This window comes from Protopterus annectens, chromosome 6.part0, assembly GCF_019279795.1.
Source record: "Protopterus annectens isolate FY-2018-M chromosome 6.part0, PAN1.0, whole genome shotgun sequence".
NCBI classification, from domain to species: Eukaryota; Metazoa; Chordata; order Ceratodontiformes; family Protopteridae; genus Protopterus; species Protopterus annectens.
In genome coordinates this window covers 504,250,799-504,276,903 of record NC_056737.1, presented here as the reverse complement: position 1 = coordinate 504,276,903, position 26,105 = coordinate 504,250,799, and the positions used below count along the sequence as shown (strand labels likewise).

Here is a 26,105-nt window from a genome sequence, read left to right as displayed (position 1 = left end):
TGAAGTTAGAATTAAAGATGCTTGCTATTTGATCTGAAGTTTTGTCAGGATAGGGGCAGGGATTCTTTTTTGTACCAAGGTGTAGGAGAGTACTAACAGAAGACCAGAATAGCTTTGGGTTGTTTTTGTGAGTCTTTTGTGGGTTGAAGTAATACTCTTTCTTGTCTTTATCTACAAGTTTTTTTGATAGATTGCAGAGCTGTTTGCACGTTAAGAAGTCTGTGTTATTCTTATGCGTCCAAGTGCTATCCCTAGACATCATAATTTCTTTTGTGTCTCTAGTTAGCCAAGGGGCATGATTAGATCTTATTCTTTTGGTTCGAATAGGTGCCAGGCTATCTATAACTTCTAGGAAAGTGGAGTTAAAAGAGAGTAAGGCATCGTCCAGGGGGAGACATTTAAGATTATTCCAGTTTAAACTTTTGAGGAAGTTGTTAAAAGTGACTGGGTTAAATTTAGACAGGTTCCTGACTTGTTTGAAGTGATGTTGTTTTGTGAGAGAAGGGTTGACTCAGATTATATAGGCTGGGAGGTGATCACTTAAAGAGTTAGAGAGGGATGTTTCAAGGGTAAGAGACTACTATCCAGTCTAGAATAGTTTTTTCATTAGTTTTGTTATTGAATCTGGTGGGGGTGGTAATAAGCTGAGTGTAGTGAAACAAGTTAATATTGGTGGATGCAGTTTTTGAAGAAATAGCGGACCAATTAATATTTGCATCACCTAGGATTATAGTTTCATTTTTTTTATGGTGTGAGAGGCCCAGGCTAATATTTCTTCTAAAATTATGATATTATTGCCGGGGGGTATGTAAAGTACTATAATACAGAGATTTTTTGGAGTTATTAATGTGTAGAAAGGAAACTAGAATCTCAGTACATGGAAATTGTAGAATTTGGCCAGGGTAAGATGAAAAATGAAAGGTATTTGGGTAAACAAGGGCAACACCACCTCCTTTTTATTAATTCACTCTGTTCTTAGTACATTATAATTTGGCGGGAGAAATTCTGAGTCATTAATATGTGGTTTTAACCATGTTTCAGTAAAAGCAAGGATGTCTGTTTTATTTTGTGCTAGCCAGGCATGCAGGTCTGTGGTTTTATTGCGAATGCTTTGTAGGCTGATGGTGGTTATGTGAAATGATTTCTGACAGTTTGAGGGGTTTACTGGGATGGTGGAATTTATTGCAGAAGGACCATGATTTGGATGGATGTCACCACATAGGACTAATGATACGAGTATGTGAGACAGTCTATAGATGATAAAAAAGTCTGACAAATTGCTGCTTCACAGGTAAACGCCCCTGCTCAGAGAAATATAAAAAAATTTGTAAAACAACCAAGTACTGGGCAGGAGTGAGAGTGAGAAAATAACAGAATATAACAATCCAAGATGTAAAATCCACGCAGTTTATTGCAGACAAGAACAAACGGATAAGCGCTTTCACTGTATCAGCTTCTTCAGATCCATGAAACAAACCTCCTAACACAAACTAGTTATATATTAAAAGCACACTGAGACAATTAAATAATTAACCTATCAAGAAGATGATCCAACACAAACCTCTATTTAAAGGCATAGCAAACTGCAAAGAACAGAAAAAGAACAGAAAAAAGCTCACTACAAGAATATAAATGCATAAAATAACTTAAAACATCCGTAAAATGACTTTAAACACTCCATAGAATATATAAAAGATTTTCCAAAACACATAAACTAATACATGAAAAAATTAAAAAACTTTGAGACATAAGGACATAATGTAGGCATACGCATATAAGTAATTACAAATGGTCACTTTACATGCCTGCGCTGCCTTAGGCTAGGTTTTATGGATGCCCTTTCATTTAAACCCAGTCCCCTATCAGCCCTTAAAAATGTTATCCAGTCAATTTTTCATGTATTAGTTTATGTGTTTTGGAAAATCTTTTATATATTCTATGGAGTGTTTAAAGTCATTTTACGGATGTTTTAAGTTATTTTATGCGTTTATATTCTTGTAGTGAGCTTTTTTCTGTTCTTTTTCTGTTCTTTGCAGTTTGCTATGCCTTTAAATAGAGGTTTGTGTTGGATCATCTTCTTGATAGGTTAATTATTTAATTGTCTCAGTGTGCTTTTAATATATAACTAATTTGTGTTAGGAGGTTTGTTTCATGGATCTGAAGAAGCTGATACAGTGAAAGCGCTTATCCGTTTGTTCTTGTCTGCAATAAACTACGTGGATTTTACATCTTGGATTGTTATCTTCTGTTATTTTCTCACTCTCACTCCTGCTCAGTACTTGGTTGTTTTACAAAATTTTTTATATTTCTCTGAGCAGGGTCGTTTACCTGTGAAGCAGCAATTTGTCAGACTTTTTTATTTGCACTTTTGTTTTGCTGCTGTCAGGGGTGAGTTTATTGCTGGATCATGGCCAATATTGAGTTGGATTATACTCCTAGAGGTGAAGACCGTAGGAAAGGGGCACTTCAGTCGAGGTTTCAACAATATTTAAAAGGTACTGTTAACGCTTCCTGGTATTTTGAGAGTGTTGCTGTATCTGATGATGTCACAGAGGCGACGGTGAACACTGAGAAGCTGCACAGGCTTCTTGACGCTATGGAGAAGGACTTTATGAAGTTAAAACGTTTCCAAACGCAACGATTACATTTCCAGTTCTGTTTGGATAGGAATATTATTCCCAGAGGGCTTTGTGTGTTTATGATGCCAAGTCAGGGGAGAGAGTATCCAGATTTGCTTGCACAGTGGCAACGTTTGAATATTGAGGTAAGCAGGAAATATCTGCAGCTCCTCATTGACTTTTTTCGTCCAGAGGAAGCTAAGTTAACTGACAGTATTAATATGACACAACAAATGCTCTTTGGTGAATTCCCTAATGAAGTAGTACAACCACTCTTCGAGAATGTATTGGACAGTGTGTTAGTGTTTGAACGTAAACTACTTCAACAGAAAAGGCATAAGGCTACTAGGGACATTACGGATTTTAAACTTGGCCATGTGTTTATGTGGCCCAGAAATGGTAATAATACCGTTACTCCCTCTACTGTTTATACAAATAGGAGGCATGGTTCTGATAAGTTTGACCATGACCCTATTACTAAGGACAATAATAATGTGAACATTAATGTAAATACTAGGACTTTGGAAGCTGAAGTTGTTGGTACTGTGACTAAATGTAATAATGTTGTTAATACAGAGTCTCATAGGTCTGAAGTTTGTATAGAGAACACTACAGGAAAAGATGTTGGTGGTCCCCTGATTAGAGGGGAATCACTTGTCAATGAAGCCTTTGTGCATGATTATAATGATTCTAATGATGTCATACATATTATACATCCTAGTATGCAGCCAGGCACTAATCTATATCCTGAAGTGCGCATTAATAAGGATAAACCCACATCTTTGACTGGCAAATCTGAAGTTGTGGTGAGACCAAAGATAAGGGCAGAGCAAGTAGATTCAAGTAGTAATATCAGCCCTGATTTGTCTTTTCCTCTACCTACACACCTGGAGAAAGGCCCACGGAGGTCACGCTCCATGAGTCGAGGCAGACAGAAAAGGAAGTCTTCAGGGGAACCCTTATCCCATCAGACCCTGAAAAAGATGTGGACCAACAAACATTAGTTCACAATATATCTCAAGTGATACTTAGTATTGACGACATTAGGCTGTTGAGTAAAGGGTTGAATTTTATTCCAAAGACACAGAGTAGGTTAACGGATACTATTACAGACCTTAAATTGTTTTGCAGAAATGTTATGTTAAAATATATGTTTAAGGGTTCCAGTAATGAATCAGCTGATAATAGGGAGTTCATATTTAAGAATTTGAGTGAGTTTGTGCCCACCAATCATCCTTTGGTTGAGGCTTTCTTAGAACTAACGGAAGATGAATTATATAGCTTTTACGACAGCAAGAGAGATAGGAGACCTATGAGGTCTGATAACCTTACCTATAAGGAGAGGTTAAGCTTAAAGAAATTTCAAGACGACTCCACCATCATTATAAGGCCAGCAGACAAGGGTGGTAGGATTGTTGTTATGGATACCTCGCATTATAACACAACCATGGAAATGATGTTGCTTGATAAGTTTTACGAAGTGATTACAGTGGATGATGTTAAAGATATTAGGTATGTTGGCTATACACTTTTGGATATTTTTAAGAGTAACTTAATAGGGAAGGAGTTATATGAATACCTTTGCATCAGGGCGCCTGTTATTCCTGTGATACATGGGCTACCCAAGATACATAAAGACCCTAAAGACCCACCCATGAGACCAATTGTTTCTGGTCGTGGGTGGGTAACTGAGCATCTATCTGTCTTTATAGAAAAACATTTAAGGCAAGTTTTGAATAATAATACTTTTGTATTATGAGACTCTAAGCAGTTCTTAATAGACCTCTATGAATGTATTAAACAACAAGGAACTGTTGCGGACTGTATATTTGTAACCTTTGATGTGCAGTCCCTTTTTACAGTTATACCGAATGGGCTAGGACTTACCTATGTTTCAGAATATTTAAAGGAGCATAGTGACTACTTGGATGTTAAGATTGACTTGATAACACACTTTCTAGAACTGGTTCTTGAAAATAACTTATTTATGTTCAGAGATGTTATTTACAGGCAATGTGATGGCATAGCCATGGGCACACCTTGTGGGAACAGCTACGCTAACATATTTCTAGCCCACTGGGAGGAACATGTGTTGTTTTGTCAAACATTGTCCAGGAAGCATGTAGTATTTTATCAGCGGTTTGTGGATGACCTTTTTGTTTTATGGAAAGGGACATTGGCACAGTTGCAATCTATGTATACAGTGATGAACAATCTAACTACCTTCCTCAAGTTTACTATGCATTTCTCTGAGCATAAGATTGAATTTTTGGATCTGTTTGTTGAAAGGTTACCAGATGATATTATCAACACAGGGGTTTTTCGTAAGACATGTCACTGTAACTCATTACTTATGAGAACGAGCATGCATCCACCGTTCATATTTAGGAATATTATGAAAGGACAGGCAATTAGGGCCTCAAGGTTAAACCCTATGGATATAGGGTTTACCAATGAATTAGATAACCTGATAAGGAGGTTAACAGAAAAAGGGTATAATGTGAACAAGGTCAACCACCATCTGGATGAAGTACACAATCTACGTTTGACGGTAGCCAGTCCTTATTTTGGATCCATATATCCTAGTGTTGCTGGGGATAAAAAGACTGATCACTGTGTTAAGTTCTCCACAACTTTTTCATCAGATCAATTTGAAATCAGGGAGATTGTCAGTAAGTTTTGGGGTGTCCTGCAGGTCGATGATGACCTTAGGCAGATAGTAGGTGAAGCTCCACGTTTTCTTTTTAGGAATAAGAATAACTTGAAAAGGATGTTGTGCTATCCAAGACATGATAGACATCCTAAAAAGGTAGGATGTACCAGACCCTGTGGTCACTGCAACTTTTGCCCTTTTATAGACAGCAATGTGGAGTTTTTTCATCCTGATTTGAGAAGAGTTTTTTTATACTAAAGTGGAGGCGAATTGTATGACCGTACATGTCGTCTATTTGGCAGTGTGTCAGTTGTGTTCCTCTTTCTATGTGGGTAAGACCAACCGCCCACTCAGAGATAGGATGAGAGAGCATAATTACAACATTAGGAAGGGTACGTTGCATAATGCTTTAGCTAAACACGTGGTCACGCATGGTCATGACCACAAGTTTTTGTTTAGAGTGTTAGAGGTCATCACCCCAAATCAGAGGGGTGGTGATGTTAGGATATACACTGAAGGAAAAGAGAGTGACTGGATAACACTTTTAAGGGCTGATAGGGGACTGGGTTTAAATGAAAGGGCATCCATAAAACCTAGCCTAAGGCAGCACAGGCATGTAAAGTGACTATTTGTAATTACTTATATGTGTATGCCTACATTATGTCCTTATGTCTCAAAGTTTTTTTAATTTTTTCATGTATTAGTTTATGTGTTTTGGAAAATCTTTTATATATTCTATGGAGTGTTTAAAGTCATTTTACGGATGTTTTAAGTTATTTTATGCATTTATATTCATGTAGTGAGCTTTTTTCTGTTCTTTGCAGTTTGCTATGCCTTTAAATAGAGGTTTGTGTTGGATCATCTTCTTGATAGGTTAATTATTTAATTGTATCAGTGTGCTTTTAATATATAACTAGTTTGTGTTAGGAGGTTTGTTTCATGGATCTGAAGAAGCTGATACAGTGAAAGCGCTTATTCGTTTGTTCTTGTCTGCAATAAACTACGTGGATTTTACATCTTGGATTGTTATTTTCTGTTATTTTCTCACTCTCACTCCTGCTCAGTACTTGGTTGCTTTACAAAGTCTATAGATGATGACAGACATTTTAGAAATTATAGTGTGCAGAACATAGGAGTAGTAGTAGTAGCAGTAGTAGTTTAAGGTTTAGATAGTATAGTTTGTGGTAAGGATATAAATTTTAGATCAGTGTAGAGGTGTCACACAATATAAGCTGGGATGAATGTGTGAGAAGTGACTAGTAGGGGTGTGCATAGAGCTAGTTTCAGAATTGGGTTTAGTGGGTATTGAAGTGATGCTGAGTGTTGTGGATTATATAAGGATTACTAGTACTATTATGGAGTAGGAGAAGAATAGTATATTAGGAATGGGGGAAGCCATGTTAGGTGATGGGGAAAGAATCTGAAGGTGGGAGTACAAGGCAGGAAGGGACAGGAGATGTGATGTCAGCTGGGGGTGTGACCTAGTGGTTATAAATCTAAGCAGAGCAGGGGTGGGTGGGAATGGGAGTAGGGTAGGGGAGCGAAGAGAGCCTGAGTGCAGCGAGGGTGAATGGAGAGGGGCAAATATGGATCAGGAAAGGTACAACTAAAAACAAAAAACAATGAGAAACACTGATGTAGTGTAAATATATACAGGAGCAAGGAACCAGGAAAGACACAATATTAGTAACAGCAAAATCAATGTAAAATATCTGAGTTACCAAGTTATTTTATATCTAGGTCATTCTGAAACTGCATGCTTCTAGAGAGGTTACTTTGGACTGCTCTAAGTAACAAACACAGTGCAATGCTGCCACCTAGTGGCAAAAAGGATATAAATGCTAAAAGAAAAAAAATGGAAGGGGTAGGAGAAAAAAGAAAAAGAAAAGAAAAAAAAGAAAAAAAGAAAAGCCGTCGTCCCAATGAGAGTACATGCAAAAGTTCAACTGCTTCTAACAGGCAACAGGTACTTTTAATGAAATAACAGATAAAAACACAATGTAAAATGTACATAAATTGTTAAAGGTAAAATCCCAGTTTTTATTTTAACTGCTAGGTTTGTTTTATTCCAAATTAGTAGAAGGGACTGTTCGATTGCTATTTAGCTCTGCTGGGAGAGAGGGCAGCCCATGAAGTACGAAGCACGGGAAGCTAAAAACAATATAGAGAAAGAAAAAAAATGATTCAGTAAAGCATAAGTATCTCTATAAAAAGTTCAGTACTAAGAATAATAAAGATACCAGTTGACCAAATATATCTTAAACTAACCACCAAGTACCCTTATAGTAAGTTAAAGAGCAGACATTAGAAACCATAGCCAGCTAGCATACACTCCATAAAAAGGTAAAAACCCTATATAACAAGTAAATGAGGATTATGCTAGATGTACACATGGACTACCAATGCTGTACCCATAAAGGGAGACAGTAGCAATAAAAATATACAAGTACATATATGTATGAGATATATTAAAATCCTAAATAAAACAGCCTTTAACATCACTTATTTAAGCAGGCCTATACTCAGATAACAAATTTAAAAACAGCAGAATAAGAAAGTGTTCTACAAGCTGTGCACAAAACTCAATGGGACGAAGACGCTAATCTTAAGGAAAGATACCACTGGATACTAGATTTAAAATTGGCCAAAAAAAACCTGGGGACATAGAATACCAAGTTATTTTATGCTTCTAGAGAGATTATGTTGGACTGCTGTAAGTAACAAACAGTGCAATGATGCCACCAAGTGGCAAAAAGGATATAAGTGCTAAAAGAAAAAAATGGAAGGGGCAGGAGAAAAAAGAAAAAGAAAAGAAAAAAAAGCCTTCATCCCAACGAGAGTGCACACTAAAGTTCAACTGCTTCTAACAAGCAACAGGTATGTTTAGTGAAATAACAGATAAAAACACAATGTAAAATGTACACAAATTGTTAAAGGTAAAATCCTGTTTTTTATTTTAACTGTGAGGTTTGTTTTGTTCCAAATTAGTAGAAGGGACTATCTGATTGCTACTCAGCTCTGCGGGGAAGGAGGGAGAGCCCCGTGAAGTACGAGACAGGGGAAGATAAAATGTTAAAGGTAAAATCCCGGTTTTTAATTTAAATGTTAGGTTAATTTTGTTTCAAATTAGTAGAAGGGACCATTCAACTGCTATTCAGCTCTGCTGGGAGGGAGGGGGGCCCGTGAAGTATGAAGCAGGGGAAGCTATAGTCAGATAACAAATCTAAAAAGCGCAAAATACAGATGATCCAATACAAGTGTGATCAACACCCCAGGTCTTTTCCAGGCTTTGCTGCCATTGGTTCCTTTCCCTGCAGCTGATGGTTTACTTCAGGCTTGTTGTGGCCTGAGTGTAGCATTTTGTATTCGTCTGCATTGTACGTTAAATTCCACTTTTCTGTCCATTTGTTCAGTTACTCTGCTACACTCCCATTCCACATTCTACTGCTGGTTTTATTTTAGTGTAATTAGCGAAGAGGTTGACCCTGTTGTCTTTTCCCTCAGAAATGCCTAATGCCAGGGGTGTGGCCATTTTTTTTAATATCATACTCTAATGTTCCACAATTTTACCCCCATCCCCAACATCAATGGTTTCCTACCCCCTTCCAGTCAGAGCTAGCCTTAGGTAAAATGGTGTCATTGACAAAATACTTCATAATTTCCCCTGCTGTCCACAATTCCTCCCTCACCATCCCCCCATTTCCCCATACATCCTGACCATGCCAGTGTTGAGGAAATGTCAAACTAAGTCAGGAGTTTGGGAACTGCTTGGCCCTTCAAAATTCATGGGGTACTAGATAATTTTAAGTGAATTTTACAGGTTTTTTTTTCCCAACATTATAATCCAAAGATGGTCTGAACAAAAATCATAAATGTAATTCAGTCTTACTTTAAAAAAAAACTATATCCAAGGTTTAATGTTCAAAGTTGACCAAAGAGAAGTTATCAGTAAAATGAGAAGGCACATTTCCAAGGCTACATAAATCATATCTGGGAATAGTGGCTGATTCTATAAATCATCACAATAGCCACCTTGGATGAAGGTGAAAGAATAAATTGCCATAACCATAATTCAAGTTGTTGCTGTTGTGCATTTCATGCCTCCTCACTCCTTCCTCCTCATTCCCAAAAGACAGCCACTGCCTGAGTAATCCTCTGATGTCACACTGGAGCAAAAGTTAAAGAACTAATAGAACATGTCACATACTTCATCTTTTTGCTGTCAGATATATGTATGTAGTATGCCTCCAAAGATGGTCACCTGTTTACATATCTAAAGTGTGACTGGGGAAACTTAAGAAATAAAGAAAGAAAAAAGCAGCTACAATAACACGTTCTCACATGGCCAAAAATTAAAAACAGATTTTAAACTTTGCTCTTATATTCCGAGAATATTGCTAGACTGAAGTACAAAAAAATGCTGCTGGATAGCTGAGGAGACCACCCATCACAAAACAAGCAAGCAAATGGGAAACAAAGAAACAGACGGTCTCGCCACGAATCCTGATAAATCCACTAGGAAGCTGGTTACAACAGAGCAGAGCGATTTATTGGATAAAAACACAAAGATGAGCGCTTTCGCGTAGAAACCTCTACGCTTCTTCAGATAAAAAACAACAAAAAAAGCAACTCTTAAATACATAAATTGGCGGTAAAACTAACCAATTAAACAATTAAAAATCAATTAAACAACTGTTAATCTAATACAACAACATTACCATGGTTACCTCAACAGCAAAACATACTATTAGTGCACATTAGCATGAAGCTAATGCAGATTGCTGCACATTATTATGACAAAAAAGCTGTAATCAAAGCTATTAAAGATTGTTAGAGACTGCATTACAAACTTTTAAAGGCTTTTCTAAAAAATCATAAGAACAAGATTATAACATGGTATTTGTATAAGAATATATACCAAAGAAAGTTTACAATAAAACGTAAAAGATAAAACATGATAAAATGAAACCAAAACAAAAGGAACAAAATAACGTGGATGTAAGAAACTACTGCAGCCACACACTACTATGCCAACGTTCAATTTAAATAAATGAAAAACCTCAAACGCTTAAGCTACCTTAAAAATAATATAGAAACACTATCATTGAGGGACTTGTGTGTAAGGAACTCCAATGAATAGAGTCCATTAAAAGAAACAGAAAAAATTCAACGAATGAAACCTTTTTCTAAAATTACTCAAAAATAGCCAACTTAATAAAATTTTAAATACCAACATGCAATGTTCAATACATTGTAATGATGTAAAATTAGTTTAAAGGGACTACCAATATATCCAACATGGGGTAAACAAAAGACAGTAGAATATCAGTTAAAACATACGGCAAATATCATATCGATCTCAAGGAGAAAAAGATACGCAAATCAAATCAAAACAAATCAAAATGCATATGTCTAACAAAAATATTATCATGACACTGCTCAGAATGAAACCAGGGAGTGCCAATAAGCATATGAAGACTTATACAAAGGTTACTAAATAATATATTATGTATAAACGAAGTACCACTATGAATGGAAAATGTAAAGCTTTAACGTCTCCTATTCTCTAAGAGGGGCTTGATGGAAATGTGATTATTGAGGCCTGGTACCAAGTGTGCTCCAAGTCTCAAAATCCATTTGAGTTCTATATTAGCTAGGTGATTATCGCTATCACCACCCCTTATGCTCTCTGCCACTATCTGTAAAACTCTAAAGAGTTAGACATATGCATTTTGATTTGATTTGCGTATCTTTTTCTCCTTGAGATCGATATGATATTTGCTGTATGTTTTAACTGATATTCTACTGTCTTTTGTTTACCCCATGGTGGATGTAGTGGTAGTCTACTAGTCTAATAGTTTCTATTTGCAGATTGTGTGATTCTGGGAAAGTCACTTAATGAAAGCGACACTTTTGTCCAGTGGGCTTAACTCCCTGGCAAAAAAAACAAAGTGAATAAACCAATTTCAGCAATTACTTCAACAAGTGTTCTGCAAGTAAGGTTTGGAAGCCAGGTATTATGCATGCTGAAGTACAGTACAGTACAGTACACACACACACACACACACACACACACACACACACACACACACACACACACACACACAATCTATCTAGCTACCTATCTTTACTGAATGTTCAAATATTCAAACATTCTCTGAATATACCTCTCAAGTGTACCCTCATTACGAGGAACATTCCTCATTTTGAGTCTTAAAAAGTTCATTTAAAGTTCCACATTGAAAAGGTCTGTCACACATTCAGTGTTAGGAATTTATTTAACTCATATCCATAGTAAATAGTACTGAATCATGTTAATTCATCATAAGAATCTTTTTTAAGTATAAAGTAGCACATCTGACCATCCTGTGATCTTCCAAGCTGAAGTTGTTAGTAAGCTGTTAGAATGTGTTACACATTTTGCCCATTTGTTCCACATTGTGACAGGCAGTGTTTCTCATTTAGGAGATGGAAGGTTGATAGCTATGCGTGAATACTGGTTTTGCTGAAGCATGTAATTGGTTATATGAGGGGTTGTGTGTGTGTGTGTGTGTGTGTGTCTGTGACCGAGACTTTGTGTGTGTGTGTGTGTGTGTGTGTGTTTGCTAGTGTAAGGATTAGATAAGGTAAGGGAATCGGTTTAGTGTATGTAGCTGTATGAGGATTAGGGTTAGGGTAAGGGTTAGGTAATAGGATGGATACAGTGCTTGATTGTGTGTGTTGGTGTGTCTGCATATGTGTGTGTGTGTGTGTGTGTGTGTGTGTGTGTGTGTGTGTGTGTGTGTGTGTGTGTGTGTGAGTGAGTCTGTCTTATGAGGTGATAGAGTTATGGAATATTTTTTTCAAGGTGTTTAGTATTAGATTAGGGGGAGATTAAAGCTATCATGCATTATTAAGGTGGTGAAGGGGGGACAATGTAACTTTTCTCCAAGTAATTCCCTCAACAGAAACAAAAATGTTATTATCTGAGGAAATAAAATCCAACTGGTCAACACACTCTGTCCATTTCTTGATCATCTGGATGAACTTTCACAAGCATATTTATACAACAGTAAAAACTTTGACAAACCTCATTAAAATGATCCTATGCATTTTTCATTTTCCCAAGTTTTGGAACAACTAAGTTTACAAAAAAAACCTATTATTTATCTCCATTAGGTATTTTACTTTCTTTTTTTTCTTCCAGAATAGCATGATATTTCTCCCTGTGTCATTCTTATACATCTATTTTTTGCCCTGTCACAGTTTTTTTTAGTGTATCTTTCTAGACTTACTGACTTCCTTTTGAAAAAATGAATGCTTCTTTCATTTCTTCCTCTGGATATAATTTTCCCTGTAGAATGTACATACATATTAAATTTCTTTACTCTTTATTCCTGTGACATCTATAGTATATACCTCATCATCTAAGCTGCCTCCACTGAAATGCCTCTATCTAGTATATCTTTGAGAAATTGAGTTTACCACACTACAAACAGAACTGAATCCTTCACTCAGCATATCTGTATGAACACTTGTTTAAAGTCTCAAGCTGGCATTTAACAATTGCTTGATATACCTCTCAACCTCTTATTGCAAGAATTCTGGACAAAGCCAAAAATAGTGGGGTTACAAAGGTCCAAAAATAGGGACAATTTTTAAATATTGCTGTTATAATCTTAGAAAATTAATAGGATAACAGCTTTTGCATTAGCATGCGTTTTCTGAAACTTAAACTTCTGTCACTATTTAGTGACCTTAATCCTCAATGATTGTCCAAAAACCTCAATTTAATATTGAGGAATGGACCAAAAATATATGTTGAAAGGCATGAGTCCTCAAAGGTGCTCTTGTAATTGTCCACAAAGAGCACAATCTCCGTAATGATTAACAGTGCAGAGGAAACAAGTACAATTTAAAAAGATACGAACCTGCACTGAAACACGGCTGTAGTATTCAACAAATGCAACGGCTCACCAAGATAAAATCAACAAATAATAGCTATAAGGAATATTATACTTGGAAATTGGAATATATTAGGTAGTGATCCAAGTATAGTGGATATTGTAGGTTTACGTCCTAAGTTTTATTATAAGAATAATATTTCTTTAAAAAGGATATTGTGCTACTAGAATGGGCACTAGGAAATTTTTAAATGTGTCTATTGTGAAAATGTTGATACTAGTAATGAATTTATACATCCAGAGACAGGAAAGGTATTTTGTTTTACTATAAAAGCAGACTGTAATAGTACAAATTTAGTTTATTTGGCATACTGCATGTTATGCCATGCATTTTATGTCAGAAAAACTAATAGAAGATTAAGAGAAATAATACGGGACCATTTATATTGCATACGTAAGGGTCAGCGATTTAGTGCTGTAGTCAAACAGGTTTTAGCAGAAGGGAATGCACATTGTTTTAAGTTTATGGTTATAGATATGATTCATATTAAGGAACGCATGGGTGATGTGGTAAATATGACTGAAGATCATGAGTTAAAATGGATACTTAAGCTTAGATCGCATCAAGGCAATGGCCTGAATGATTATCACTGAAACCAGTTTTGAAGAAATGTAAGCTAGGCTAAAACGTAAAGGGACAGCAAAATGTTAGCTTGAGTTTATTGTATTTTGCATTTTCTTATATGGTAGTAATTATTTTATATATACTTTTATATGTATCAATAACACAAACACTTGGGAAACTCATCTTGAATACCGAGAATTACTTTGGCAAATGACCCTGGATGCTGGTAGGCATCCTGGCTTACATGAAAACATATCTAAAGCCCCCCTACTTAAGCTTAGGGCAGCCAAGCTTTAAATTTAAAGTCTGCTTTAGCGTTATGCATTTAATCTTTGTTTGAAATGCTCGAATGAATTATTACATGCATTTTATTATACATTTTAAAAATACTTTTAGAGTGCGATTTAAACATTGATCAGTACATGGTGCTGTTTATCAAAAATTAAAATGATTTTATTTAGATAAGAGTAATTTTTATATTTGCGCGTACATATCTGTTAGTATGTATTTAATGTGGTATTTTAGGTTTTTTTACTAATTAATTATGTGACGCTTACACGATTTCGTATTTATAGATAAGTGAATTAATACGTTAATTTCAAAGCAGTTTTGATTGATGGTTTTATAACTGACGAATATATTTAAACTGGTTTTTCACTATTCCCTTTATTCTGATGACGTCTGCTGTGTGTGGACGAAAATGTGTTCATTTGAAGCGTTAAATTAAAGCGGACAGACTTTACTGTTCCTACGGCCTCTCATTTCATCCTGTTGTTTGTGTTACTGGTGCTATTTTGGGTGAAACTGTGTTTCGTTTTTGGTTACTTTTATATGTATCTTTTATATTAATGACTTCATTAGATGAAGCCTGTGATAGGTTTATCTGAATTGCTAATGAGTATAAATTGTATGCTGTAATGAAGATGAATTTATCTGATGAAGCGACTTGTTCGTGAAAGCGCTTACATATCATAAAAAAATTATTTGTTGGTCTTATCTTGGTGAGCCATTGCATTTGTTGAATACTACAGCCGTGTTCAATGCAGGTTCATTTCTTTTTAAATTGCTCTTCTAATTGTATTTAGTTAGTATCTTTGGATTACTGTAGTTGCTAACCAAGGGTTTCTAATTCCAAGGTGAATAATTTTGTAGTCTGGTTTGACCACAAATGCCACACTGGCTTTTAAAATCTAGTATTGCATTAAAGAGAGAACACAATCAGCTGATCGCTCCTCCCCCACCACTTTGCGTCTTTGCAGCTGCTTCTCTTGCCCTGTCCTAGGTACTCTGCTGACAAATACCATAAAGGTAAATATATAGTAAAGAAGTGATATTCAGGCTAAGCATGGATGGCCAGTAAAAAAATTAACAGTGATGACCCACCCCTGCAGCTTACAGTTCCATAACATTGGTAGCTGCAAAGAAACATACTGATGTTATGGAACTAGAAACGCGATCCTGAAGGCTGCAAAGGTAGACTACCACCATCATTGTTGTTTTGTTTGTTGTTTTACTGGTTTATCACACAACATAAAAGTCAGTCATTATCAATTACATTGCCCCCTCCTAAAAGCAATCAGCACATCCACTATAACAAAAGACTCACATGACAGGAATTTAACACCTCTAGCAGGCTTAACAGCAACATAATGTATTTTAATGAGCTGTTAATTATGAGTCAGGGAACTTCTTCATGGTGTGACAGTTGTTGTCAACTGTGTTCTTTTGCAGTACTGCTTAATTAATGATAGCGTTAGTCAACAGTCAGTATTTGTAGATTGCAATTTTTCCAGTAATTTTGCTATCCCCTTTGAAGATTACTGTACACTACAGTATACATACCTTATGCTTGCCAATGTCCTTACCTGAAACAAACACACTGAAAAGTACTGGACATGGACACCTGCAGTACTCCAGTAGTAGTGTTTTTTTCTAATTTTGACATGGCCGCTCTCACAAATACTCTGTGTCCTAACATTTAGCCAGACAGCTATCCTGTTCCTCAGCCTTGCTCCTGCACTAATCCCTCTTGTAGTGAGCTGAGGCAAAATGCATTGCTGAACTCCAGGTAGGTGGCGTCTATGTAGTCTACTGTAAGTTCACTTGTAACATGATGTCTATATAGTCTGCTGTTAAGTTCACTTGTAATCAAGTCATTGGATCAGCTTTGAGTGACAGCTTCTTCTGGCTATGAAACCATGTTAGTTGCTGTCCCAGAAGTTGCATTCTTCTAAAAATGCTACCAGCTTTCTCCTGAACATTCTCTCTGTGACCTTCACTGCCAATGTTGTCAAGCTGACAGTCATGTAGTTACTCACATTGTGTCTCACTCAAGAAAACTAAATTTTGTTTTACACTGATGTGCCTCGGTCAGAAAACCAAGAAAGGATTTAAAAAATGTGTTGCTCCATGAAAAAGGTAAAGATCATATGGGTGTGCATTGGGATGACACAGGGAAAAGAGATTCTTAGAAAATGTGTGTATTATCAGAGGAGTGTCTGTGCAGGTAGTACTATCTCACTGAAGAGGTATATCAGTACTAGTGTGAACTGTACAGGTTAGATGATTTGCATCTCTCTAAACTGTTATGATTTTGAAGATTGTTGATCTCCTGTGTCATTAGAAAAGTGACTTTCATCATGCTGTGCTGTCAATATAGAAGAACCAATTACAGCTCAACTTAGATACTCTGCATGTAACCCAAGCCATTATTACTGTTTAACAAGTGAGCATATCTGGGTGAGGGGTGAGATTACACAGGAAATTACCATCTTAATAAACGTCAAGACAAAAATACAAACAAAACGAGTTTAAATGTTAATACTAATAACATACATCAAAATCTACAGCATGATAGCTACTACAGACTATTTGAGTTATGTTCTCCTAGTACTATACCTCGTTTGTTTACTGCTGATGGAGGCAAGAATCTTGCTGGCATCACCCTCAGTCGATCATTTTCTATTGCTGTAAGGAATGGCTCCTTTAAATGATCTGCATATAGAAATACAGACTATTAATGCAGATTTGAGCTAATTTGTACTATAAACATTGTAGTCTAAATACATAGAAACTTTTTAATATACTAAAAATAACCCATTTATTGTTAGCACTGTGTAAGTGGCATAGATTTTTTATAAGGCATCGTACAAGGCTTTGATTCTTTGTCATTCATCAGAGAAACAACAGAAAGATCAGTATTTAAGTGATTCAAGCAGAGATATGCAAACTCAGGGAGGTCACTGTCATCCCAACTGATCCAACAGTATTTTATATTCATTTGCCCACCCACGCGCATGCGCACACACACACACACACACACACACACACACACACACACACACACACACACACACAAACACACACACAAACACACATACACAAACATATAAACATACACACAAACGCAAACACATGCACACAAGTACGTCAGATAAAGGAAGTGATGAAAAACACTTTTCATCTTCACTTCTGGCATACTAAAGCTCTTGGTGGTTGTGTGTATTTTAGGCTCAGTATATGAAAGTTTTTTTTTTTTAATTTAAGGGAATTCATGTTTGTTTGTTTGTGTCTTTCGGCTTTTCCCGGTTAAGGGTCACCACAGCGGAACTCCGGTCCACTAATGATTGGCAATAGATTTTTTACATGCCAAGTTTGCCAGCCCTGACGCACAACCTTCAACGAAGGTACGCTCATTCACACACGTCTCCACACAGAAGACGCTCTAGCTGAGAATCGAACGGCACAACATCTTTCTGTGAGGCGACAATGCTACCGCAGCACCACCACCGCAGTATCACCACAATATGTAGGGAAACAATGATGAACAAACCTAATTTATAAATACGATGAATGGGAAGTATGGAATCAATGCAATGCTGTCTGAAGTGTTACAAAAATAAACAGAAAAGCCAATGGATGAAGACTGGGGGTCTATTAAATTTGTCTGATGACTGCAAAAGGGCCCTCTTCCAGCTGTCCTCTCCTTCCCCGGGTCTATAATATCTTACTGAAGAGGCATTACAGCGGATGCTTCTTCCTCGACCCCTAAAGAAAGTACAGCTGCGTACACTCACCATAAATGTAGATGTTCGAGTGTGTTCACTGCTGCAGTCCTAACCATTGGGTTATCCATGCTGTGGTAGCCCTCAGTTGGTCCGAATACCAGAGTCAACGTTTTGTGCGTCGGCTGCTGTCGCTTGCTGGGTGACGTCAGGTCATCCGAGCTATAAAGAAGAGCAAGTGACGCCATTACCTCAGTTTTTCTTGCCTTAACCGACCATAGAAGTCCAATTTTAATAATTATTAGTAGTCCTGGGGTCAGAGACCCCCAAAGAAATATGTGTCTCTCTAAGGAAAGCAGATATCAGAGGGAAGGAAAGCATGACTGCAGCAGTGAACACACTCGAACATCTACATTTACGGTGAATGTACACCACTGTACTATGTTCTTCGTGTTTCACTGCTGCAGTCCTAACCATTGGGAGGATTCACAAAGCTGAGATGAAGGGTGGAAGGTTAACAGACACTTAAGATTGGGTGAGCATGCCTGCAGAATTGCAGAAGCAAACCCAGCCCTAGTTTTTGAGAATAGGTTCAGATGATAATGTTTGGTGAAGGTGTAGACTGAAGTCCATGTGGCAGCTTCCGGGTCGTCTTTGGTGGATACCCCTCTAAGGAATGCTGTGGTAGTAGTGGTTGCCTTAGTGGAATGGGTTCTGATGGTCTTAGGTAGTGTTTTCCATGTTAGGAGTAGCAAAAATGGATGCAGTGTGCTATCCATTTGGAAATGGTCTGTTTGGATATTGGTTTCCACTCTGCCCTTGTTTTAAAGCCGACCAAGAGCTAGTCAGTTTTCATGAATGTCTTTGTATGATCCAGATAAAATTTGAGTTGCCTCTGCATATCCAAAGAATGCAGTATCCTTTCCCCCTTGTTCTGAGGTTTAGAGAAGAAGGTGGGCAGGTGGATGGCCTGGTTGAGGGTAACATCCAAAACCATCTTTGGCATGAAGGAGGGATTGGTTCTCAGGGAGACCCTGTCTGCATGGATGATGATAAATGGCTCAATGGCCATTAAGGTATGAAGCTCTGACACTCTCCTGGCTGAAGTAATAGCCAGGAGAAAGACAGTCTTCCAAGAGAAGTACTTTAGTTCTGAGGATGCTGCAGGCTCGAAGGGAGGCAGAGTAAGCTTTTCTAAAACATAGTTCAGGTCCCAGGCTGGGGTGGGCTGTCTTCTGGGATGCCTGATAGTAGATGCTCCTCTAAGGAATTGTTTGATAAGAGAGTGGGAGAACAATGGCTGTTCTGTATCAAAGTGTGCCGAGATGGCAGAGGCATGAATCTTTATGGAGGAGAAGGAGAAACCCTTATTAAGAAGCTCAGCAAGATAATCTAGAATAAGAGGAATGGTGGGCAGGTGTATGTCTGCCCCCTTGGACTGGCTTGAGGAGCAGAATCTTTTCTATTTTCCAAAGTAAGATTTTCTGGTGCTGGGCCTTCTGGCTTCTGTGATGATGTCATGGACTTGCTTGCTTAGCATAGATTCCTTGTTGGTTTTGGTAGAATAAGCCATGCTGTGAGCGTGAGTGTCTGAACGTCTGGGTGCAGCATCCCCCACCCCAGGATAGCAGGTGAGGCATCAGAGGTAACTGCCAGGGGGGCTGGTGAGATAGGCTGTGCAGCAGTGGGTACCAATGCTGTCTGGGCCAATCTGGGGCAATGAGTATAGGTTTTTCCTCCCTTATCTTGATTAGTACTTTTGGAATGAGAGGTAGAGGTGGGAATGCATACACAAAGAGGGTATTCCAAGGGAAGGTCAGGGCATCGACCTTCCAGGCCAGGTGGTGATACTCCCTGGTGCAGAATTTCTGTACTTGGTGATTTAAATGAGAGGCAAAGAGGTCCAGCTGGGGGGGGTCCCCATGTGTGGGTAATTTGCAGAAAAATGTCTGTAGATTTGTCATTCGTGTGGGTTCACCAGGTTTCTGCTTAGGTGGTCTGCCGGTGATGCCCGGTAGGTTTTGGGCTATAAGATGTAGTCCTATGGATAAAGCTGCTAGTCTGCACAGGGGGAAAGATTGAGTCCCTCCCTGTTTGTTGATGTACCACATGACTGTGGTGTTGTCTGTTTTTATGAGAAGAACCCCTGGTTTGAGGTAACGTTTGAAGGATGCCAGAGCATTTTGTACTGCTATCATTTCCTTTTGGCTGATGCTCAAAGGTAGTATTTGTGTATCCCAGAGACCTTGAGTGCATCTGCCTTCTAGGTGGGCACCACAGGCTATGTCCTATTGTCTGGTCTGATGGATGGAGGGTGAATGGAAGTCCCTTGCTCAGAGCATAGGCCTGGGACCACCAGAGGAACTCAAATCTTATGCAAGGGATCACAGACAGGGAGGTGTCCAGAGGTTGTGAATGTTGACACCATAGGTTCTTTAGGTATCACTTAATTTTACTCATGTGTAGTCTGGCGAAAGGTACCAGGAGGATGCATGAGGCCATGTAGCCTAGAGCTTGTAAGAATTTCCTAGTAGAAAGCTGGGTTTGGGAGGCCAGAGTAGTGAAGTATTTTGGTAGGAAACTTTGTTTTTCTGGGGACAGAAAGGCCATTTGCTGTTCTGTGTCCAGTAAGGCTCCCATAAATATGATTTTCCTGGTAGGGGTCTGTTTTGATTTCCTTTCATTGATAGTGAACCCCAGAGAGGTGAGTAGGGTTTTTACAAATGAGAGGTTCTGTGGGAGCAGTTCTTTGCAGTCTGCCTGGATGAGACAGTCATCCATCTAAGAGTAAATCTATCCATTGTTTTGCCTGCACAAGGCAATGGTAGGAGCTAGACATTTGGTGAATACCATGGGAGCAGTGACCATCCAGGCTTTGTTTGGCAGCATTGGTAGAAGCTATTGTAAGGTAAGCATTTTAAATTTTGGGATTACCAGGAAGGTATTGAGAAAGGATAGGTCCAGGATGGGATGCCAAGCCCCCTCTTTCCTGGGAACAAGGAATAGTCTGGAATAGAATCATTTTGCAACTTGTTCAGGAGGTACAGGTTCTACTGCCCCTAGGGATATTAGGTTTTGCACTTGTTTTAGTGCTTCTACCCACTGGTTTGCAGGTAGGTCTGGGTACCCTCTTGGAGGTGGTATTTCCTGGAAACTGAATTTGCACCCCTGAGCAATGATTTTTAAGACCCATTGATCTTTTGTTATAGAATTCCAATTTTCTCTGCATAGAGATAACCTTTCTCCTAGCTTTTGGTGTTGTGGAGGCAGGCAGAGATGGGAAAGATAGTCATTGAGAGTTTTTTCCATACAGGGTTGCTTTTGAACTCACTGCTCTAGTGTTTGGGGGGGGGGGGCACTGTTTTGTTCTTTGTTGGCCCTGAGTTTTAGTCCTGGTGGGTCTGTCCCTATATGTTTTGCCTTGTGCCTGCCAGTTTGGTGCAGGAAAGGACCAGTGTTTAGAGGGAAAATTTCTGCTGAACCTATAGGGTTGTACTTGAAGAAAATCTTTAGGAATAGATTCTTCTGCAACTGAGTCTTCATAGGCAAGTAAGAGGATTTTCCTCTTCAAAAACAGAGGAGTCAGATCCCTCTGAGTCTAAATCCGATGTGATGTCTCGAGAAGGTTCCCTTCTCCTTTTGGCTGGTGTGGCCTGATTACCCCAGATGAAAGTGATGAGATCCTCTGCTATCTTAAGTATTCTAGTTTGAGGAGGGGGAGGTGTAGTGGAATGGAGACTTTTTGCTGTTTTCTTTGCAATAGCTCTAAGTCTGGCCTGAAGAGTATCCCTCGGTGCTGTCGGTGTGTTAGTCAGAAGAGAGGGCGAAGGCCTTGAAGTGAATTCCGAAGTGCGAGCGGTATCCTCAGAAGCTGGTGCCTGCGTAACGGCTCTGGTCCCAACTGAGGCAGAGACAGCCAAACAGTTACATGATGCAGTTTTCTGTGGCATACAGGACTCCGAAAGGGTCTCAGTAGAGGCCTGCGAAGTAATCGAGTCAGGCAACAGGGGCTGAGAAAGCGCCACACTGAATTCCAAAGAACTGACGACCCTTTAATGGTGGTGTTGTCGGAAGGCTTGGCCTTACGCAGTTTGTCTCTATCCATATCTTTACGTTTTTTTCAGAAGATCTGCGGTTTGCTGACTGACGGATGCCACATCGGTAACCACAGATGGAAGATGAAAATATGTGGCTACAAAGAGAGCTCTACGATGAATAGTTCTAGCATTAAAGAGGGCACAGAACTGACAGCAGGGTACGTCGTGATCTGGGTCTAAGAAACTGACACAGTAAGAATGGAAGTCTCGGTGTGGTATTTGCTTTCCACAGGCGAGACAGTTATTGACTTTTTCGGACATTGGTTAGTGCAAGAAAAAGAAAGGATTTCCAACAGGGTACTTAGCTTTAGACATTTTCAGCTGAAGTTTGAAATCTGGAAACAGCCGACCGGCACTGTTACGAATTTTTCTGCTACAGGCTCCATGGCAAGAAAGACTGAGGTAATGGCGTCACCTGCTCTCCTTTATAGCTTGGACGATCTGACGTCACCCAGCAAGTAACAGCAGCCGACGCACAAAACCTTGACTCTGGTATTCTGACCACTGAGGGCTACTACAGCATGGATAACCCAATGGTTAGGACTGCAGCAGTGAAACACGAAGAACATCGAAGTGCCAGTTCCGCGAATGGCCGATTCAGTGATTTCTTTCACAGAGAAAAAAATTGCTTGGTCATCAGTGTGAATTTGCCCCTTTCCCCACTGTAGTGCGATCTTGAAGTTGGTATATTTAGTTATGGGGGTGGGGGTGGGGGGCAAAGACCCCCCACTTTTATGTGTTTGTAGTGATGTTTAGTTTCTGGCCGGATCAGTGATTTTTTTCCCCTAGAAATAAATCGCTGAACTGGCCATTCTCAGAACTGGAGATTCGTTCTTTAGGGGTCGATGAAGAGGTATTTGCTGTAATGCCTCTTCGATAAGATAACATAGACCCCCTTTCCCTCCCTATTTAATTTTGAAAATATTGCTAAGTTCTTTAAATCCCTCTTAAGACCTGAAACAACCATTCTTTTCAACAGCTCATTCCAGGACCCCACAATTTCTAGTAAAAAGCACTTCCTTAAACCATACTTGAACTGTTCACATTACAGCTGTCCTCCTTGCCACCCACCATCTCTTATCTTCACCTCTTCTTTCTGACCATTCTTCCTTAACCCCACCCTACTAACCTTCCTCCTGATGATGCAGTGAAACCTTATCATTCTGCTCCCTTCCTCCTTTTTTCATAAGTGTACATGTTCAGTACTTTTGGCATTTCATAAAAGCAAAGCAAGCCCTCCTCCCTCTAATTCCATTAGCCACCTCACTACCTCTCTGCATGTAGTCAGCCACAATGGTGCCATTTTTTTCTGCAAGGACTGTGTGGGATATTCTGGATATGGCCTTATAGTACCGTGTAAAGTGAAATGTACAGAGATTTTGAAATGTAGGCAGGAGAATAACTTTCTCCATCAAGTTCACATAGATATTGCACCTAAGAAGAAGATCTGGTCATACTCCCAACCATTTCTTTACTACGTCTTATAAAAACATTTTACATTGTTTTCTAGACCTAAAATTTACCACCTCTTTGCTAATGTACTTGAGGGATACACTACTCTTTCAGTGAAGGAATTCTGCCCTGAAGTTTTTTGTAGGTAGATGTCATCTTACTTTGAACTTTTGAAAGCATCTTTCTTGACTCTCTGCTATGTTCTTCTTCAGGTCTAATCAATCTGTAGAGAAAATAGTATGACTTTTCATTTGGCAGATGACCGGCATTTATCAAAATTATAAAAATGAATAAATGGGACAATGTATAGACAGGTCTATTTTTCTTTTCCTCTGGTTATAGTGTCATAAGGAGCCATTATAATGAATGCCAAGGATCCACTCTGCAGTACTCGTAAAATACATCAGAGAAGAATAGTCACATACTTCAGAAGCTGACATTTCTCTTTTTCTGGACAGAAATCAAGATTCAAATGACTGCCAAAATTAAGTAATGTGTTTAGAGGATTCCAGCCACAAGATTAAAGAAATATGATCTTAAGGCTCTGTTTAGAAAAATGTACAGAACAATCATCATGCAAGAAATATTTACATTTTGGGTCTTGCAGAGGCTACTGCTTTGAGAATTTATTAGGTTTTTGGCTCACTATCTTCCTTAAATGGCAGCATATTCACCCAAAATACTGTGGGCTTTTACATTGTCTGGATGCTGTTCATCCAAGGGCTGCAATAATTTTTGAAGAGGCATTATGGTAAAATGCAGGACTCCAGTGCAACTCAACTAATTCACATTACACACACCTTGCTATTTTCATGGATGTATCCGAAATAACTTAAAAATGAGTAAAACTTTTTGTACTGCATGGGCCAAACAATCTCGGTCAGCTGTAGAAGTCACCAAGACCACATTCCATATATGTTTTTTTTTAAAATACTCTTTATTGAATTATTACTTATGATATAAGCAATCATATATTCATATAAAAGAAAATAAAACACTGACATATTCTCAGTTAAAAAACATATACATTACATATGATCTTCTGTGTAGTAATTGTCAATCCAGCATTACATCACTCACTCAATTTCTGTCCGTCTCATTCCTCCTCCGAAACATTATTCTGCATGTACTGTTCCCACAATTACCATTTTTTTCTGTGTAATTTGCTTCTACCCTTTTCTAAAGATCCCGCTTCTAGTTCTTTTATTTATGTTACTATATTCATTGCTTCAAATGGTGTTGGTTTAGGCTTTGATTTCCATTTTCAAGCAATGACTTTTTTGGCAGCCACCAGAATTAAACGTAGCAAGGCCTTCTATATCTAGCCAATGCAGATCTTGTCTCCCAGCTCAAAACAAATTTCTTTAGTTACACCAATTTGTCCACCCAGTATTTCTGACAGAGTACTCTGCAGGGAATTTTAAAGCCCGCCAACTCATTATACTCCCTAAAATATGTGCCTAGTTACCTCTTTCTTCCCCATCATTGCTCCAACATTTGCAGTCTACCTGTGAAAAAATTCTTTGAGTTTGCTTAGGGTATAAAATACCCATGCGAACATTTCCAAGCAAAATCTCTTAAATCTTCTAGACTTTGTTGCGTATTTGGGACCCATACATATATCCTCTCACTGTTTCTTTGTGAATTGCCTATCCAGTCTCCATTCCCAATGTTTTATAACCTCCTGTGGTTGATTCTTATAGTTACTGCACAATATTTATATGCCCTACTAATTATACTTTTGAGCAGCAACGTCTGTTTTCACTTCAACTAAAAACTCAACCAATGGTGGTCTTTCACTTAAGATTCCCCTATCCATTTCTCTTTGCCAGTACTCTGATATAAGTCCTTAAAAGGGAAGGCAGTCTCTAGCCTACAGTCCAAGTGTATTATTGGCCTCCTCCCATTCTATTACCTTCCCCTCTCTAACTATTTCTTCCCAATACCCTGGTTCCCTTGACAGTTTTCACCAGTAAATTCCTGCTCCCTCTTGCCTAATCTCTGTATCCCTAATTGCAGTCATCCCTATTGGTAGAATCTCATTTCTCCATTGCTACACTGGCTTAGATCTTAGAATACTTTCTGCTACTTTAGGAACTTAATATCCTTATGGCTATTACTACTCTCCTTAAAGATCTGCATCCAAAATCCCATTCTCCTTACTTCTTGAGCTTCCATCTGTTTTATCATCGTCCCTTTCCAGTTTGAATTATAGCTTTCTGATTGTGCTATGTATAAGAGCCTTAACAGTGTAGCTGTACAATATCCCTGCAAATCAGGTAATCCCAATCTACTCTGTTCTGTTTGAAGGATTACCTTATCCACTTGCCTTCTTTCCCTCCTAGATAAAATCCTTCAACTCTCTATTAATTGCCATCCACAACTTCTCCTCTGGTTGACAACAATATGCCTCATCTGTGTCTAAAGCTAAAGGGACTAAAAACATTTTCACTGCTTGTATCTTGCTATACATATCCCTATCCATATCCATAAACAAGAGCTTCCAGTTCCTCAGTTTTTTGTATTATCTTTTGTTGAGTCACTTCCCACATACCCTTGGCTGCAAAAAACATAACCCTTTTTAATCTGTACTTCTAAGTAATTAATTTTATTATGTCCCCATAAATATGGACATTGCTGAACCAATTTGTGTGTGGGTACAAAGTTTACAGCAATACCCTAGCTTTTCAGCATTAATTTTATATCTCAAAAAGACTTGAAATTGTCTCTTTACGTTCCACAACAGCGAGATGTCATTTTATGGTTTTATCAG

The 26,105-nt window shown here is 38.4% G+C and overlaps 1 protein-coding gene across 1 annotated transcript in view; it reads right to left on the bottom strand.

Moving 5' to 3' along the window:
- SQLE (squalene epoxidase) overlaps window positions 1-26,105 on the bottom strand; it is a 408,293-nt gene that overhangs the window by 95,960 nt on the left and 286,228 nt on the right. Inside the window, exon 8 of the mRNA XM_044074219.1 lies at window positions 16,678-16,773. Within this exon, the coding sequence (XP_043930154.1) occupies window positions 16,678-16,773 (96 nt within the window). The remainder of the gene's footprint in view (window positions 1-16,677; window positions 16,774-26,105) is intronic.